Source organism: Carassius gibelio, chromosome A25, assembly GCF_023724105.1.
Source record: "Carassius gibelio isolate Cgi1373 ecotype wild population from Czech Republic chromosome A25, carGib1.2-hapl.c, whole genome shotgun sequence".
In the NCBI taxonomy this organism is placed as follows: domain Eukaryota; kingdom Metazoa; phylum Chordata; class Actinopteri; order Cypriniformes; family Cyprinidae; genus Carassius; species Carassius gibelio.
Window position 1 is genome coordinate 18,045,611 of NC_068395.1, and position 20,396 is coordinate 18,066,006.

At 43.6% G+C, this 20,396-nt stretch overlaps 1 protein-coding gene across 3 annotated transcripts in view; it reads right to left on the minus strand.

The window, feature by feature from the left end:
• LOC127947390 (disintegrin and metalloproteinase domain-containing protein 10) overlaps positions 1-20,126 on the minus strand; it is a 23,367-nt gene extending 3,241 nt beyond the window's left edge. The window contains exons 1-15 of one of the 3 annotated variants that reach the window (XM_052544484.1): positions 19,959-20,126; positions 18,701-18,851; positions 16,480-16,598; positions 15,982-16,140; positions 13,068-13,168; positions 12,869-12,994; positions 12,698-12,790; positions 10,678-10,861; positions 10,425-10,588; positions 9,189-9,372; positions 8,947-9,097; positions 8,628-8,811; positions 8,449-8,557; positions 5,245-5,465; positions 2,456-2,582 (exon numbers count right to left, since the gene is read on the minus strand). In XM_052544484.1, coding sequence (XP_052400444.1) covers positions 2,456-2,582; positions 5,245-5,465; positions 8,449-8,557; positions 8,628-8,811; positions 8,947-9,097; positions 9,189-9,372; positions 10,425-10,588; positions 10,678-10,861; positions 12,698-12,790; positions 12,869-12,994; positions 13,068-13,168; positions 15,982-16,140; positions 16,480-16,598; positions 18,701-18,851; positions 19,959-20,031 — 2,146 coding nt within the window. In that variant the 5' untranslated portion in view covers positions 20,032-20,126. Of the gene's footprint in view, positions 1-2,455; positions 2,583-5,244; positions 5,466-8,448; positions 8,558-8,627; positions 8,812-8,946; positions 9,098-9,188; positions 9,373-10,424; positions 10,589-10,677; positions 10,862-12,697; positions 12,791-12,868; positions 12,995-13,067; positions 13,169-15,981; positions 16,141-16,479; positions 16,599-18,700; positions 18,852-19,364; positions 19,383-19,735; positions 19,872-19,958 lie in introns of those variants that run through there. The other 2 variants (XM_052544486.1, XM_052544485.1) reach the window with 2 other exon arrangements.
• Between the last annotated feature and the right edge of the window lie 270 nt (positions 20,127-20,396).

The following is a 20,396-nucleotide window of genomic DNA, read 5'->3' on the forward strand; positions in this document are numbered from 1 at the left end:
GTCACTTTAAAAAACACTGCACATATTCTGTCCCGTATTCTATCAATTCCCGAATTCCCCATCTCTTTCAATCGCTACACCAAAGTAATCTGTTCCTCTTTTTCACAAAGGAGATGCGAGCTCAGCGACTATGTCACAATTATCCCCGAGCTCGTGCTATCATAAGGGAGTTGCCATTTCTACACCTACCATAAACTATTCTCTGCAAAATGTGCCATCCGAGTGTCCCAGAGGAATCAGTGTCCTTGTTGGGGGGCTTTGGACTCTGAACTTCACAAAAACGCTATTTTTAGTCTGCAGTAACATCACATGCGCAGTATGACGATTTATCGCACACTCCACAACGTGCTCCTTTCTCAACCCATCCATTCCTCCCTGTGCCAAACCATCCCAGCCCAAGTCCACCAGCTACATACCAAATTTCCCAAACAATTGTTCCCTCTCCAATTCCACCAACCGCCGCCCCCATCTTTCTCTGGCAGGCAACTCTGCATCAGCTTCAATGCCGGCAGAAGCTCAACTCAACGCTGCCGATTCATGCATATTTTGCAACTATTGCGGCGGCGCTCACGCCCACTTGATTTGCCTCGTACAAAAATAAAATATCAATAAAAATGAAAAACAATACTTATCAACTCCTGTAAATATTTCTTGTTTATCTTCCAATTTGCTCCATCACCCCAACCCAGATTTTTCTAACTATCTACTGTCGGGTCTCTCACACGATTTTCATCCCGGGGTCGAAAGCCTCCCCTCCCAAAGCCTCATATGCCCCAGCCTTCAGTCCGCTCTCACTGAACCCGAAACAGTTGACCTGTTAATTAAGAAAGAAATAGATGCTAATTTCATGATCGGCCCTTTTTCCGTTCTGGTAAAAAACGCCTCATAATCGATCACAATTCCCTGTCCCGAGCATTAACAGCCTCATCCCGCTCGAGGAATTTTCTCTTCACTACTACGACATCGACCAAGCCATCACTATGATCTAAGACACAGGTTGCGGCGCTTAGATAGCCAAAGTATACATCACCTCTGCGTTTAAAGTGATGCCCACCCACAAATTTTTGCCACTTATTCGGTGTCTGCTGGTGAAAAAAAGAAGTATTTTTCCATTTGCCTCACGTTAGGCTGCAGAAGCAGCCCAAAGATTTTCGACATGTTGTCAGAAAATCACGTCTCCCTTCATTATCTTCTAATGTGACCACGCCCCCGCGCTGAACGCTCTATTCAGATTCACAACGCAGAGAGACTGTTCTTCAAGTTCTTTTTTTATTTTACTTTTTGCTTCGTCATGAGAGGAATAAGACATAATTCACCCCGAAAAGAGGTGATGTGGTTGAGGATTTGAGATTTGGATTTCCTCAGAAAAAAAAAAGGATGAAGTGTTTATTCAGCAGAGATCATAAACATGAGTAAGTCTCTTTTTATTTATTTATATACTTGTATTAGTTTTCACATAACGTGTAAACATTTTACTAATTAGACTTTTTCCAAAGGCTTTTTTCCAAACTATAATTCCCGACTAAATGTATAATCAAGTGAAACATTATGAAGTTTCAATAACAATATACAATACTATACCATTCAAAAGCTTGATGTAAATAATGTAAATGTAACAAATAAATATAACTGTAACAAATGTAACGCAATGCTGTTCTTTCAATTTATTCCCCCTAATAAACCTGTACATTCCCGTGTATCTTAATATTTAAGTCTACAGTTTACTTTCATGCGTTCTAGATTTAATTAATTTGTATATTTTATTATTACATTTGTATTGTTTACTTTTATTTCATTCCTTCATAGCTATATTTATGTATATTTTCATCTGTGTTGTATTCTTTAATAATTGCACTGTCCATGGAGCGGACCTGACTCATTTCACTGCTGGTTATATATGCTATATATAATTGTGTATGTGACGAATAAAAATCTTGAATCTTGAGCTGAGATCTCATGACAGAACACAGACCAGCCGAAACGACACTGTCATTAGATGCTAAACTCCAGCTTATTAGTGTTTACAGATCATCAGCTACAGTGCTTTCACAATGAGGAGTGAACGTGCACATGGTTTCCAGATTGCTAAAAATAAGCAAACAGCGGTCAGAAAATTTATCTTTGTAACAGTGAAGCTCTGTATTTTGTATTTGTATGTATTTGTATTTATTTACTCTGATTCAGGGATTTAAACTCTTGTTATCTGGCAACTGCTCTCATGAAAGCTCTCATAGTAGAAGTGTGTAGAGCAGTCCACAGTTACATGTTCAGCACGTTCTTTTGGGAAAGTATGCTTGGTTTTGAAATATTCGATATTCCCTATATATTAAAAATTTTCATCGTCGTTAAAATTATTCTGATATTATCACATATATTCGACATATGGCTCTGCCCTAGTCTCAATACTGACGTGCATGAAAACAGATCTTTCTGACACAGCGGGGAGGTGTCTTACCTGGCAGTGGTTTGGGAGGAGGAAGTTTGGGGTTGCTGCTGGGTGTGTGAACACTGCAGATCTTAATGAATCCAGCCATTAGCATGATGAGAGCTATTCCCATGAGCAGAACTGCCCACCAGTGAGCCTGTGACACAAACACAGAATGAACACAAGTGAAGAGAGATAAACAGATTCAGCACACGCTCGGAGAGACACACACACACCGATTCAGCAGCCGCTCGGAGAGACAGACACTCGCCGATTCAGCAGACGCTCGGAGAGACAGACACGCGCCGATTCAGCAGACACTCGGAGAGACACACACACACACACCCTGATTCAGCAGCCGCTCGGAGAGACACACACGCACCGATTCAGCAGCTGCTCGGAGAGACACACGCACACACACATACACACCCCGATTCAGCAGCCGCTCAGAGAGACAAACAGGCACCGATTCAGCAGCCGCTCGGAGAGACAAACATGCGCCGATTCAGCAGCCGCTCGGAGAGAGACACATGCACCGATTCAGCAGATGCTCAGAGAGACACAAACGCACCGATTCAGCAGCCGCTCGGAGAGACACACGCACACACACCGATTCAGCAGCCGCTCGGAGAGACAAACAGGCACCGATTCAGCAGCCGCTCGGAGAGACAAACGCGCCGATTCAGCAGCCGCTCGGAGAGACACACACGCACCGATTCAGCAGCCGCTCGGAGAGACACAGGCACACACACACACACACCCCGATTCAGCAGCCGCTCGGAGAGACACACACGCACCGATTCAGCAGCCGCTCCGAGAGACACACGCACACACACATACACACACACCCCGATTCAGCAGCCGCTCGGAGAGACAAACAGGCACCGATTCAGCAGCCGCTCGGAGAGACACACATGCACCGATTCAGCAGCCGCTCGGAGAGACACACATGCACCGATTCAGCAGATGCTCGGAGAGACACACACGCACCGATTCAGCAGCCGCTCGGAGAGACACACGCACACACACCGATTCAGCAGCCGCTCGGAGAGACAAACAGGCACCGATTCAGCTGCCGCTCAGAGAGACACACGCACACACACCGATTCAACAGCCGCTCGGAGAGACAAACAGGCACCGATTCAGCAGCCGCTCGGAGAGACACACACACACACACCAATTCAGCAGACGCTCTGAGAGACACACACACACAGATTCAGCAGACGCTCGAAGAGACACACACGCGCTGATTCAGCAGCCGATCGGAGAGACAAACACGCGCCGATTCAGCAGCCGCTCGGAGAGACACACACACACCGATTCAGCAGCCGCTCGGAGAGACACAGACGCGCCGATTCAGCAGCCGCTCGGAGAGACACACATGCACCGATTCAGCAGATGCTCGGAGAGACACACATGCACCGATTCAGCAGCCGCTCGGAGAGACACACGCACACACACCGATTCAGCAGCCGCTCGGAGAGACACACATGCACCGATTCAGCAGACGCTCGAAGAGACAGACATGCACCGATTCAGCAGCCGCTCGGAGAGACACACATGCACCGATTCAGCAGATGCTCGGAGAGACACACATGCACCGATTCAGCAGCCGCTCGGAGAGACACACGCACACACACCGATTCAGCAGACGCTCGGAGAGACACACACGCGCTGATTCAGCAGCCGATCGAAGAGACAAACATGCACCGATTCAGCAGCCGCTCGGAGAGACACACATGCACCGATTTAGCAGATGCTCGGAGAGACAGACATGCACCGATTCAGCAGACACTCGAAGAGACAGACATGCACCGATTCAGCAGACGCTCGGAGAGATAGACATGCACCGATTCAGCAGACGCTCGGAGAGACAGACATGCACCGATTCAGCAGCCACTCGGAGAGACAGACACACACCGATTCAGCAGCCGCTCGGGGAGACACACGCACACACTGATTCAGCAGCCGCTCGGAGAGAGACACACACCGATTCAGCAGCAGCTCAGAGACACACACACACCGATTCAGCAGCCGCTCGGAGAGACACACACACACACACACTGATTCAGCAGCCACTCGGAGAGACAGACAATCACCGATTCAGCAGCCGCTCGGAGAGACAGACACGCACCGATTCAGTAGCCGCTCGGAGAGACAAACACACACACACACACTGATTCAGCAGCCGCTCGGAGAGACAAACACACACACACTGATTCAGCAGCCGCTCGGAGAGACACATGCACCGATTCAGTAGCCGCTCGGAGAGACAAAAACACACACCGATTCAGCAGCTGCTCGGAGAGACAAACACACACACACACACCGATTCAGTAGCCGCCCGGAGAGACAAACACACACACACCGATTCAGTAGCCGCCCGGAGAGACAAACACACACCGATTCAGTAGTCGCCCGGAGAGACACACACACCGATTCAGCAGCCGCTTGGAGAGACACACAAGCGCCGATTCAGCAGCCGCTCGGAGAGACACACAAGCGCCGATTCAGCAGCCGCTCGGAGAGACAAACACGCACCGATTCAGCAGCCGCTCGGAGAGACACACACGCGCCAATTCAGCAGCCGCTCGGAGAGACAAACATGTGCCGATTCAGCAGCCGCTCGGAGAGACACACAAGCGCCGATTCAGCAGCCGCTCGGAGAGACAAACACGCACCGATTCAGCAGCCGCTCGGAGAGACACACAAGCGCCGATTCAGCAGCCGCTCGGAGAGACAAACATGCGCCGATTCAGCCACTGAATCACACAGTTTCGATACACACAAGCATTGACAATCTAAAATGGGACACTTACCACGATCCATTCGGCAATGTTCTCATACAGCTCTGGGTTGAAGATGGCCTTCTTCAGGCGCGCCAGAGGACCATCAGCGTCCACCAGACGACACTTCATGAAGACGTCGCAGTAGCCCTTGAAGTCGTTGCACGGCGAGCCGGCCTGAAGAGTGGTGACCTTCTTGTTGAAGAAGCGAGCGAGACGTTCAGAGCCTGTACTGCTGCAGGTGCTGGGGTTCACTGCAGAAGAGAGAGAGAACTCATTTTACACATCTATTCTTGTTTTGTGTATTATATAATTGTTTATTCCTTATTCATGTAATGGACTGTGCAAGTCATGCCAATGAAGCTTATTTGAATTGAAGTGAATTGAAAGAGAGATTCTTTAGTTATCCTCTTCAGTGGCTATCAGTTAATTGCTAAAGGTGATCGAATTACACACAGTGTAGAAAAACTAAAATCACTGTTGATATCCCACAATTACATGTTTCCAGATGTTTAATTGTGGAATAAATTACAGACATGGCCTCAAACATGAAGCTATCAGCTTTAGATAATTGATAAAACCCGATTTATCATAGTGGAATCCAGTGAAAGATAAACTTCACTATTGTTTTTAATGATGTTTTAATGATGTTTTAATTATTTTTAAACACCAACTGATATTAAATATATGAAATCTAAATTAACTTTTAAATAAATACACATGTAAATCATGATTTAAAGACAAGTGTCAAATCAGCATTTTCTGATTGAAAATATTGAAGTGTGTGGAGTAGGGGAGTAATAACCCTCTTTAATTTAGGCACAGTAATTTAATTAGCTAGCTGGTGTTTATTACACAGCTCTCTATGTGTGGTTCTGATTGTTCAATCACAGCCTTTAGTAATCCGATATAGTCACTAATCAAACAATCTTGTTTCATACAAATATAATGTGTGCCATCTAAATAAAATTATTTAGTTACTGCACTGAAAAAAGATAAATCAGTGAAGGACTAAAATTACAGTGCATATTATTCTCCAAATAGTTCTGTGTGTGAATAATGACCAAACAAAAATCAACTTGATTAAAAATCAGTGCTTTCATATTTACAGATAACACAGGAACTAGAATTTGGAGCATGATCTTCATTAATCTGATGTGTACATTTGGTCCTTCTCATATTTCTACATTTTTATTAGTCACCATAACTGATTAAATTGTGTTGTGTTAAAATGTTCTGAATCTTGACTTGTTGATGGAAATAAAACTACGATGAGAAAAAAGAAAGAAAGCAATTACAGTAATATGCTATCTAGAATTATTAGCTGTGTTTTGAACAGGATTTTGGGAAGTTTTGTTATATTCAAGAGTTTAAGAAACCTTTCAGAAAGACATTTAAAAGGAAGAAATTAAAGTGAGTGACAAGTGAAGTGACATACAGCCAAGTATAGTATACTCAGAATTAGTGCTCTACATTCAACCCATCCGAAGTGCACACACACACGCACGCACACACACACACACACACACACACACACACACGGATCAGTGAACACACACACACACACACACACACACAGCAGTGAACACACACACACACACACACCCGGAGCAGTGAACACACACACACCCACACACACACACACCGTAAATAAAAGCCTTATATAAAGGCCTTCTGAAGCAAATCAATGTGTTTTTGTACATAAGATATCCCTATGTAAAGCTTTATAAGCAGTAATCTCCAGCTTCTGCTAACTGTTGTAGCACGTTTATTGATGATGTAGGCGTAGTGTAAGCTCTGGTGAAAAGTGATGAATGCGGAGGCACTTATGAGAGAGCAAAACAAAACACTGGTCACAAATTAGAACAAGGAGACTGCTTTTCCTTGCTGAAGTAAAACTTTGCTTGCTTTGCTCCTGCAAACAAATGTGGGTTATCGCAAAACTAGCATATTCTCACCTAACCTTACGCTACGTCACCGGAGCCGTGCGAGGCACTTCTTATGATGGATGGATGTGCTTTATTGGACTATTGCAATAAAAACTATTCTTTAGGACTATTGCAAATTAAAACAAAAATCAAAGCCCACTCACTGCTAGAGGTGCGGATCGTAGCTAATCCGTGATCCGTACAGACCAGACCTCACTTTAAATTTACCCATCATAGAGTTTAAGTTTATCGTTTGCATGTGTTTTGTCTTGCCAATTTACCCATTCAAACAAGTTTTAATCATTTAAGTAAGAGAGCGCTTCCACACACATCCAGAGAGAGGTGAGATTCACACAGACTGATTCCTCGTTCACTCTCTCACACACACAGTTATATTAAAGACTGGTTTTAGCAGGTATTCTCATCTGTCTTGGAACAGCTGAGAAAGCACAGTCTCCTATATTTAACTAATGCAGTGAAGGGCACTATTGTGTTAGGTTACAATTATTACATTACTGCACCTGAATACTACTGTTACTGACTTATTAGTAACGGTTTTATTCATCTTCACAATTGTTCTTGTTTGATTATGGACTTTTTGCTGTGGTATAGAATCACTTAAAACAAGCTTTCAGTAGTAAATGAAAAGCACACTATTTATTTTGCTGATCTGAAAAATTACTTGGATCAGTTCGGACTATATTACAGATTTTGAGTCACAAATCGTCTGACCACTACTCACTGCCATTATAAAGCTTGGAAGAACAAGGATATTTAATATAACTATTTACATTTTGTGATGAACTGTCCCTGTATAAAATAGCTCAGCTAGAACATTAAAATAACTTTTACTATACTTCTGATCACACTGCAAAATGAGACGTTCTTCATTAGTATTTTAGACTTGTTTTCCAGTGCATATGTCTAGATGCATTTGATAATGAACAACGGTTCAGAAAAAACGTCTTAATTTTAAGGGAAACAAGTTTGTTCTTGGTTTAAACACAAACTCACTTCATTTTTCTCAGAAAACTTCATATATTCATTTTGTATCTTCAGTAAATCTTGATTTAAGAATGTTTAGACATTTGTACTGGAAAACAAGATAAAAATACTGAGAGAGATGTCAGTGCGTGCAACATTTAATGCCATTACTTTATGGTTAAGACTTTCTGCTCTGATTGACATTTTAGGGCCTTAATTTGTGGAAATGTGAATTGAGGCTTTTTAAGGGCTGCAGAAACCCTGTTTGTAGAGTCACCGTGCATATTAATTTGTGTGTGTGTCTGCAGCAGTGGTGTGTACTGACTCTTCTCCATGCAGCACACGTGGCAGAGCTCGGTCTCGTCTTTGCCATCCACGCTAGCACAGGTGCAGACCTCCAGCCCGTACTTCTCACAGATGGAGCCGGAGCAGCCCTGAAACACAGAGAGCAGGCGTGAGACGGCTGACACACACAGGAGCGGTGCGCAGGGGAAGATCACTCACCCCGTTCAGGCAGACCTGCGTGTCCCCGTGGCATGCGGTGAAGTTAGCTTTGGGCTCTGAGGTGGGGCACTGCGCCGAGGCACCGTTACACATGCCCTGATGAGCACACTCCGACTCCTCACGACACTTCTCGTTCCGGCCCTTGTAGGAGCACTCGGCCCTGCAGCAGGGGCCCTGACTCGGACTGCACACACACACACACACACACACACACACACACACACACACACACAGCACGTCATTCAGGAGCATCAAATCAACACAAGGAACTAAATATCAATCCAACAGAAATCACGATGGAGAAACCTGAGGTTTGCACCTGCAGACTTTGTTGGGCTTGAGTTTGCACTTCCTGTTGTCTGGCTGATTAGCATCGTAGCAGCAGTCATCTTTACACTGATCACTGTAGCCACAGTCACACTCCTCGCCCGGCTCCACCAGACCGTTCCCACAGATGGGCTGTCCGGACTCTGTGACACACACACACACACACACACACACACACACATCAGCGCTTCAGCTGAGGAGCAGCACTCACTCTCCTGTCGCTCTGAGACTCACCCACGAAACAGGTGCCGCGCTTCTTCTCCAGCACCTGGCTGATGTTCTTGACGCTGCAGACGGAGAACTTGTTGTTGTTCAGCTTGTCTCCAGAAGTGGCTCGAGCGTACATGATGTAGTTCCCTCGCTCCTTCTTATCCTGGCTCTTAGACTCGCCGGGAGTGCACTCTGACCCGGAGTCATGCTGCGGACCGTCATCATCATCATCATCATCATCATCATCATCATCATCATCATCACCACCACAATCACCACTAGAGGTCGACAAATATTGCATTTTGCCGATAACAATAACAAGGTTGGACCACACTGGCTCATAACAATTAATTCACCAATAGTTTTTAAATTGAATACTGAAAAAAAGTGCTTTATTTACAAAAAAAAAAAAACACACGTACTGAACCGTACTAATAGAAGTAATATAGGGCCCTATGAAATCAGTTAAATAAATACTGTGCTGGGCGTCGCCTAACAGCAGCGGGAAACTCTGTATAGTCATGCAATGTGTATGTCAAAAGAGTAAATCCGATCAGACGCTTGTGACATGTAAACGCGCACATCAACCGGATCACTTTATTCAGCGTTCCTGTAAACACTACGTTCAGATTCATCAATCACAATGAATTCAATCCGATGGAAGCAAAAAGTGTCCATGTACCTAGTGATTCTGTTTGGTTTCCAGTGTCTGAAGATCCTTAAATCACACTTACTTGAGAAGCGACATCAAGCAAGTCTTGTTTTCTGTGAAACCGATCAAAATGGATTTTATGAATGAATCAAGAACAAATATATGGAATCAGAAATATGGACTTGATTCAAAGGGAAACATGTTTTCATTCCCATTGGCAGATATTTGTTCTTGTTTTAATCTTAAACTCACTTCATTTTGCTCAGTTTTTCAGAAATATAGACGTCATGCGTTCTTTTGCATCTCTTGTAAATGTATCTTGATTTAAAGACGTTTATACATTTCTACTGGAAAACAAGACAAAAATACTGAGGAAGAGATTCATTTGAACAGGTCAAGCTACATCTGATTCAGTCTATTAATTTAATACTTCCTGCTCATTTAAGATTTTCAATGGCCATAATTTGTGGAAGGAGCAACCAGGACTTAAGAGCAGCAGAAACTCTGCAGAAACTAGTAAATTCTCTCATTAGTCATTAGTGTATGTATTTTCAGGCTGTGTTTTCCTCATACAGAGTGACAGTGATTTCAGCTTCTTCAGCACTCACCGGGGAACCGAAGTTGTGTCCGACCTCGTGAGCGAAGGTGATGTGTGAGACTTTAGGAGGCACGTGCGAGGCGTAGTTCTGCACTGTGATGATCCCGGTGTTCAGAGACTTCTTCTTCCCGTCAGAATACAGCTTGTTCTTCTCACAGATCCCCCCAGAGCTCCCTGACACACACACACACACACACAGCATCAGAGAACTGAAGGAGAAACACTGGTCTGAGGGAACGTGTGTATCATGCAGCAGTGTTTACCGGCTGGAGCCCCGACCCAGGCCAGACCCAGCACACCGTCGTCAAAGTCCCGGTCGGTGAAGACATACGCCAGACAGTAATCATCATGATTCTGCTCCGAGTTCAGCTCCAGGAACTTCTCCACGCCGATGTTAGCGAAGCGGAAGGGGTTGGAGCGATCGCGCTCGTCACTCGTGGTGTTTATCTGAGACCAGAACACTGTTAGAGACCAGCTGCACTGCCTAAAGCTGGATTACTGACCACTAAAGACAGGTCTGACTTTAAACATTAAAAATAAGATCTACTGTATAATCCCTTCAAAAATATAATTTGACCTAGTTTTATATTTCAACGTTTCACATCTTCAAGTCAATATGGAAGCTCATTTTTGCAACATAAGAAAAAAACGATGTTTTGATTATCATTAAAGGAACAATTTGTAAGATATTTTCAGTAAAATACCCAAAATCCACTAGGCTAGTGTTATATATTTTGTCAAGCTGATTACTAACAATATCTCTAATGTTTTCAACTATCTGTAAATCATGAGAAAATCCCCATTCTGAACCGTGACACGGGGCAGTGCAGTCGCCTATCAATCACGTTAGTTAGCCTTTACTGATGTGGAAACCACATGACAACAGTGTCCTGGACAAATGCGGAAGCAGTGTCTAGAGTCCAGCAAACCACGAGCTTGCTTCAAGCAGTTCCTTATTTACTTCTTGCACGTTCTATGGTGGATTGTGTTACTTATTTATGGAACATAATTACGGTTTCAGTCTGCTGCTGGTTCTGTCAAGAAGGAAAGCTCTTGTAAACGTAAGTGTACGGGCCAACCAAACGACCCAAGAAGAGTTTGGGACAAGAGGAGAGAAAGAGCTAGCAGTGAAATTCCCGCCCATTTGTGAAGCTGTCTGTCCTATTAGCGTATACACAGCCCTGAGTGAGGAGCAGCGGTCCATCATTACTGTTCTCCTGCTGTAGCTGCTGGAGGTACACCGTCAGCACCACAGAGACGTTAAATGTGTCGTGTTGGGATGCTGCACAAAAACTAACAATGCATCAAAGCTAATGTTTTTACTAATCTTTGACATGCCCAAGAGTGTGATAAAAGAAAAAAAAAATCCAGTCCACAATCACTTTTTATATTGAAAACAAGTACCGTATTTTTCGGACTATAAGTCGCACCCGAGTATAAGTCGCATCAGTCCAAAAATACATCATGACAAGGAAAAAAACAAGTCGCACTGGACTATAAGTCGCATTTATTTAGACCCAAGAACCAAGAGAAAACATTACCGTCTCCAGCCGCGAGAGGGCGCTCTATGCTGCTCAGTGTAGACTACAGGAGCACGGAGCAGCATCTCTGGCAGCACAGAGCGCCCTCTGGTGGCTGGAGACGGTAATGTGAACTCTTAGTTCATTTCTCTTGGTTCATGTCAAATTAATTTTGATAAATAAGTCGCACCTTACTATAAGTCGCAGGACCAGCCAAACTATGAAAAAGAGTGACTTATAGTCCGGAAAATACAGTAATTGTTTCCCCCCTATCAGTGAAAATTTATGAACTTAGAAATTAAAGAGTTAAAAACTTTTGGCAGGGGTTTAAACATTTGGTAATTTTGAGGTTGACTAATAGATTTATGCAAAATTTTGACAAAAATATTTAGCTGATACATTTTTGCAGCAGTTTAATTTAGTCTGTGTTTTCATCCACCAACATACTGCCAACAGTGTATTGAGTTTTCAAAGCATTTTCCTAAAATACGTGTCAAAATAAGATAATTCCATTAGCTCCAACACAGAGAAAGTTGTGGCCAAAATAAGACTAAACTTTACCCCCAACAACGCATAAGGGTTAACTCAACAGTGTTACAAACTAGCTTGTGTGTATACTAGGGTTATTATTTACTAAACTACATAAGTTAAATGTTAACTGAAGATACACTATAATAAAAAACTATTTGAGCTAGTTGCTAAGACAACACTTCTCCTTGAGTTTAGTTCTGTGTCTGCACATGCACTAATGAGATGAAATCACCCGTATCCTCTTGACCATGAAGCTGATGTTGCGGATGCCCATGAAGTCTGTGCCCTGGTAGATGGCATCGATGGCCTTGACGTGACTGGAGATCTGCGGGACACAGCACATCCTCCTCATCATCACCATCACCATCATCATCACTCACAGCGCTCTCAGCACAGGACGCACCTGAGCGATCACGGCCTCTCTGCTCTTGTAGTACTTGAAGAAGAGGTGATCGGTTTGGATGAAGAGCTGGCAGGTGTTCTTCTCCACCTGGGTCATCCTCCTCTTCCTCAGCAACACGTGATCCTCCTGAAGGGAAAGACACAGGCTTGTGCAGCTGCAGTTGCTCTGAATGTGAGTCAAGCAGACGCAGATGTCTGACCTTGGCCGGTTCCTCCAGCGCTGACGCCTGATACTTCTTCATTCTCTCAAACACAGACGAGTCTGCGCAGCCGCCTTCTGGGCCGTATTTGTGCGGATACTCTGGATCACACAGAGAGGACAGACCGTCAGCATCACAAAACATTACTCTGAACACCAGCACAACCAGCAGGGTCAGAGTTAAACAGGAACATGTGACTGCTGAATGACCAATCAGAATCAAGCGCTCCAGAGACAAGGGCACATTACTTCATATAGGGACAAACATTATCAGTGTGCAGTTCTTTTGATAACAGTATTAACATTGCTCATGCCAACTGAGGTTTATTAAATAATATTAACAGATACAACTTAAGATTTTAAGTATTTTTCAGCGCTAGTTCCTGTTAACTGACATCGTTCACTGTGATACTGTCAGCAGAGCGATATATTGGGATATTTCTTATTTTAGAAAGCTGTCATTAAGAACACACCACCATATGCAAACCTTAGCAATAGATAGATAAATAAAAATAGTTTAAGCAGAACACCGTGGGATCTGCATTCGCAGTAATCAGTCCCTGAAACATTCAACGTTACTGAAACACTGTTTGTGCAGAACGAGTAAAGGGGGATTGCAGGATCCTTTAGTTAAATAAAACATTATAAAAACAAAGGCATAATCTGAAAAACCACCTTGGGCATTATAAAGAATAATATTCAGAATAGGTTACAGTTGGTTTGATACGTTTAGATCAAATGGTTTTGTTGTTCAATGGATTTATATTATTGCATCCATTAAAAGTTGTACAATTATTATAAAACACATAAAATGGTAATTCAAAAAACTGAACTTTGTGCAATAACAGGGATGTTTTTCTGAACATTTTAGTATTGGTTTTATATTATAATGTCACGTAGTTAAATTGTTTAATTAATTGAAATGGTTATTTAAAACAAAACAAAAATTCCCCTAGAAATTAAGCCTTGTGCCACGTAAAAGGCATATACTTATGACTATCTGAGTTAGTTTGGGCCAAAACATAACAGCCACAAAGAGTTTCATTAGTAAAATACAAAAATAAAAAAACAGAATGACTAATGAACGTTAAACATGAAACTAACAAAGCCTAAATGACAGCACACTTCAGCTTTATACACCGAAACATGAACCGGGACCGTTCTTTCACCCTCCATTATTAGCGGAGAACTACATCAATGCTAACATTAGAGGCGTGCTCTTATGCTAGTGTCTCCTGTCACTCAGGATTCGTTCAGAGAGGAAGACATGAATCTTGTATGACTAGTTTTTTTAAAATATCGATATTACGTTTTTGAGAATCGATACAGTATCACCAAACTAAACATCGCGATACTCACGTGCATCTGTATTTTCTTACATCGCTAATAGGATCCTGCAAGCGCTTTAATTTATCCCCCTTTACTCGTTCTGCACAAACAGTGTTTCAGTAACGTTGAATGTTTCAGGGACTGATTACTGCGAATGCAGATCCCACGGTGTTCTGCTTAAATCATTTCTATTTTCTTATTGCTAAGGTTTGCACATGCTGGTGTGTTCTTCCAACATACAGAACTAACACATTTTGCTAGAAGTTAAATAACATCATATAATCGTTGTTGTTAATAGTGTTCGTCGTCTGTTTGATTACGTCTTAATTGATTTGTCTGTCCATTTCTGCCATATGCACACAAACTGACAGTCACCACTGATAAACTACTACTAAATATATTGTGGAAAATTAATTGTCTGTAAAGCTGCCTTGCACTGATTTACATCGTAAGAAGCACTATAGAAATAAACTAGAATTGAATTATAAACATATAAGTATATCCTTGTTCTAAAATAAGAAATATCCAATATATCGCCCTGCTGACAGTATCACAAGCCCCTTTCACACTGCCATTCCGGCAAATACAGGGGTAAAGTGTTCCTGTAATTGTTCCCTGGTCGCTAGATTTGGCACTTTCACACTGCCAGTGATGACCGGTATATGTGCGTGCTTTCACACACAACCCTTGAAGATCCCGTAACGACACGTGACATCAGCGCGTGACGTGTAATGTACGAGTCGACAACGCTAGGCACGTTATACTTTTACTGAAGCAAGCAAACGATCTCTGCGTCAGCGCGGTAAGTGAGGAACTAACTGATCTCTGCTTCATTACAGTTTGCACATGTGTTTTCGTCGCGAATGTTGATCTTCCTTCAAAACAGCCGGTAAAAGAGTCGCGCGATAACGCGCGTCATCACTTCGATACCGAATTAGATCTGGCTTTTGTTCACACAGCACTCGTTCCGGATCGATTACCGCAATGTTACTATGTCCCCGACCCGGGTTCGATTCGGTAATCAATTCCGGGACGTGGTTGCTTTCACACAGAAGGCGACCAGGCAATGTTACGGGAATATTGCGGGTCAATCGTGCAGTGTGAAAGGGGCTACAGTGTATCCCAATATATCGTATCGTATCCCCTGTATCGTGATACGTATCGTATCGCCAGATTATTACCAATACACAGCACATGTTTCTGCTTCTAAACACTCGATCATTGACTCAGGACGGCCCAGTGCTTTTGCATAATAATAGAAATCCTGGAGTAGTATACAGGTGCTCGTAAACCATCTGAAACATCAATCTGCTGGAAATGGCTTGAGTTAGCATCTTTTGCTCAGTTTGGCTCAATCACTTTCAGAGCAGCACTAGGAGGCTGGAACGGAGACTGAAGCGGTTTCAGTGGTTGTTTTGTGGCTGTCTGCATCTCTCACACACTCATGATCTCAGTGATGATGTGAATAAGACACAGACACGCGTCTCATGAGTAATAATGAGCGGCGTCACTCCCTGAGGAAGCTCTACATGATTAGGGTGAGTGCACGCTGACGCCGTGCTCCACAGACGGACGGCTGGACTCACGGATGTCGTCCTCGTGGTAGATGACGGAGTGGAACGGGACGTTCTTGTCCTGCAGGTATCTCTCCATCGGCTCCACGTAATACGTCCCTCGATGGGTCTGAATGAAGCCCTCGAACTGGCCGTCCACGACCGATCCGTGCGTCAGAGAGCCGTGTTCACCTGAGGAGAGACCACACGAATCACCAGAGGAGAGGAAAAGCACAGCAAGAGTCACGCAGCTGCACAACACCTGCTCATGTTTCTGGAAGAAGCTGCTCTCATTTGATCAGATCTACAGCACAACATGATTCTAATGCTCAATATGTCTGTGAAAACTGTGACACTTTTTATTTTTCAGGATTCACAGATGAACAGAAAGTTCAGAAGAACAGAATTAACCGAAACAGAAATCTTCGGTAACATTATAAATGTCTCTATTGTCCCTTCTGATAAATGAGATGCATCAGAGCTTCATGAATGATGACGTGAGCCTCATCTGTGATCCGTGTGTCTGCTCACCGTACAGTTCTCCGGTGTAGATGTGTGAGGTGTCGTAGTCCAGCTCCTCTCCAGACATCTCCAGCTTAAAGTCTTCTGAAAACAGTCTGGTGTCTCGCCTCATTCGCAGGTTAAAATGTCTGAGAAGGAAACAAGCAGCAAGAGGAGATGAATGCACACACACACACGGACACACACCACACACAGACCACACACGGACACACACACCACACACAGACCACACACGGACACACACACCACACACAGACCACACACGGACACACACACACACACGGACACACGGACACACACAAGTGCTTAGGTGACAGGCTCTGTACCCGAGTTTCAGGATTTCCCATTGGTTTATTTGTAATATCGACTCTGACCTCCACAAACTGATCTTCCAGACTGCGCTGACTCTGAATAAACATGAGCTCTGCACGTTTGAGTCCAAACCTGGCGCAGCTGTTTTACATGAATGTCTCTTTAAAGGGACCAGACTGTTTCCATGTAACGGCTGATAGAGCAGTGTTTGTGAGCGCAGCGCTGCTCTGTGTACACTCGTTCCCAGGGAAAGCGCTGTATCTGCTGCTCCTACAGCGCCTCCTGCTGGCAGACACTGAGACCGCATTCACAAGAAGCACCTCTGCTGAAATACATCTTTATAAACCGTCAGTTCTATTCCTGGATTGTGATTGGTCAGCCGCTGATTCACAAAACAGCACAGCTATGAACGCTTCACCCAACGGTTCTGTGTGTCACTGAGCAATCAATAATACAGCATCAAACTGTTGTGTGTGTTACGTGCTTCGGCAGAATGATCTGTCTGTACTGTATTTAATGAAGTGAGAGTGACCCCTGCTGGCGTCATGTTGCATCTTCAGACCCATCCCTTCCTCGTCTAATAAAGGCTTCTCAAGAGGAGATATGTGATGTGTGTCTACAGTTTCCCAAGTGAGGAGAGGGAAACATTGCTGTGTTGTGCTGAACAACTCCCTTTAGCTGTGATTTATTCACAATACAGCACAGCGTCTCGTACATTATTGCTGACATATTCCCCGGGGAAGTGCTGCCACACACAGATAATGCAGATCTAGTGTACGGATGAACTCCAGCATCATATACACTGCCATTCACATGCTGGGATCAGAAAGATGTGTGATCTGCTCTAAACAAGTCTCTTCTGCTCAACTAAGCTGCATTAGTATTACAGTCTAATCAGCTGTGTTCTGTGTGAATCTGTGTTAAAGTGTAATGTATTTCTGTGATGCTCCGCTGTATTTTCAGCATCATTCCTCCAGTCTCCAGTGTCACATGATCTTCAGAAATCATGAAGATATGATGATTTACTGCTCAAGAAACATGAAGATTATTATCAGTGTTGAACACAGTTGTGCTGCATGATATTTCTGTGGAAACTGTGATACAGTTTATTTTTCAGGATTCACAGATGAATAAAATGTTTAAAAGAACAGCGTTTATTCAAAATAGAAACCCTTTTTTACCAATATACACTACAGTTCACAAGAAGTGAGTGGTTTTATTTTAAATTGATGAAATAAAAGTGATAATAAAGACTTGTGCTGTTAGAAAAGTTTCTATTTTAAATAACCACTGTTTAGCTTTATCCATCAAAGAGTCCTAAACAAAATAAAATATGTCATAAGTTCCAAAATATGTTTTTCAACACTGATAATAATCAGAAATGTTTCTTGAGCAGTAAATGATCATATTATTCTGATTTCTGAAGATCATGTGACACTGAAGACTGGAGGAATGATGCTGAAAATACAGAAATACATTACACTTTAACACAGATTCACACAGAAAACAGATGATTAGACTGTAATACTAATGCAGCTTAGTTGAGCAGAAGAGACTTGTTTAGAGCAGATCACAAGCTTCTGAACAACGAGATCAGACAAATGGAGGCTTTTATTCTATTCTGCTTTAACTGTTATGATGCAGTTTCAATTTTCCCTTTCAAAAATATATAAAGTTTACTTTTGTAAAGCACTTTGAGGTGTGGTAAAGTGCTTTGAGGTGCGGTAAATGCGGTAAAGCACTTTGAGATGCGGTAAAGGCGGTAAAGCACTTTGAGATGCGGTAAAGGCGGTAAAGCACTTTGAGGTGTGGTAAAGGCGGTAAAGCGCTTTGAGATGCGGTAAAGGCGCTCTAAGAGCACGTGTTATCCTCATCCGGCGGTGTGTGCTGTGTGCAGCAGGACTGTGGCGGTCCTCACCGGCCGTGAGCGTGGAAGTCCAGCTGTAGCTCTCGCTCCTGTAGAGACAGCGCTCTCTTGGCTCTCGTGTGCTGTGTGTGCAGCAGATCCCTGTCGTACCACAGACCCTCGTAGTGACGGATGTACCTGCTCAGGGGGCTCCCAGACGCTCCTGTCACACACACACACACACACAGCAGACATCTGGATCAGAGATAAACCTGTGTATGAAACCTCTTCAGATACTTCATCAAGCGTATCACACAAAGAACACGATTCATTTCATACAGAAGCAACACGAGCCGCTTCAGCTGAACTTCAAACACGAAGCTGCGATCTGAATATGAAAGTCTACTGTACACGGTCATGTACTTCAGGCCTATTTCTTTCTTACTACAGTATTATCCCCGTTTATTTTTTCTTGTATACTTCAGAAATAATTACACAGTTTATGGAGCAGACATGATGTGCATTGCCTGCTTATTATATACAAATAAAACTCTTGAATCTTAGAAAAACATTTTGTTCCTTATAAAAAAAAAAGGTAGGTAGAAGAAATACAATAGCGAAGACTAAAACTAAAAAAAAAAATACAAAATAATCAAAAATACTAAACTTTAAAATGAAAACTAGAACAGTGCATCGATCAGAGAAGAATAAGACTGCGGTGTCCATCAGATCTAACCGTGTTCATATCCGGTTTAGATGAGAAGAAGATCCTACAGCTGAGAGGAGACCTGGACGATTGTGTCCAGCTCACAGTCAGAGCTAAACATGAGGTAAACACACGATAAACATGGTCAACACCATAAAAACACACGGTAAACACGCAGTAAACACACGATAAACATGGTCAACACCATAAAAACACACGGTAAACACGCAGTAAACACACGATAAACACCGTAAAACCACACGGTAAACTGTAAACACACGGTAAACAGGCAGTAAACAGCAGCTCTCTGGTGAATCGGGAGTGTTTATGGGATGGAGTCTCGTCCATCTTACGCTGGATGTGTTCACGTTAGCTCACATCGTGTCAGCTCTCCTCTTTACCGTGGATCCTCGCATCCCTGGGCTCATTCGAGTCGTTTCAGCTCAAAGAACCCTCCGGGACCTAATCCGCCGCGAACATCAACGGGTAATCGGCGGATTTGCGGGAATGTGGGAGTAACGGCCGCGCTAGCGTTAGCCGAGGCGCGCGCTCGCAGCATCCCTGAACAAGAGCCGAACCGAACCGCGTAGAAACGCTCGCTCTCGCGCGCGCACGCACACTCACCTCGAGCGGACCGGAGGGCGCAGAAGAGCCACAGCAGCACCGACAACACAGCCGTCATCGCGGACAGATGCATGTTTAGCGCATGGATGATGGACGGGCTGGGTTTTATTGTTTACAGCCTCAGCCTCGGGTTCGGGGATTGCGTGCTGACGTCAGACGCACGGAGGCTGCCAGCGAGCCCCTCCCCCAAGCAGTGAAGACTGATTACAGAGACAGTTTCCAGAAATTAAGAATAACATTAAGAGTACATTACATTGGGATTTTTCGGAGCTGTAATTTTTTTTTCCTTTTTCCATAGGTTAACCTATGATTTTTGTTCTTGATATTTTGTGTCTTATTTAGAGTCATGAACATCTCTAACGTTATATGTGAATAGAAGAGGATATCTACTGCTTGAGAAGACTGGACTCTCTCCTCAAAATAAAACCTATAAAGGGT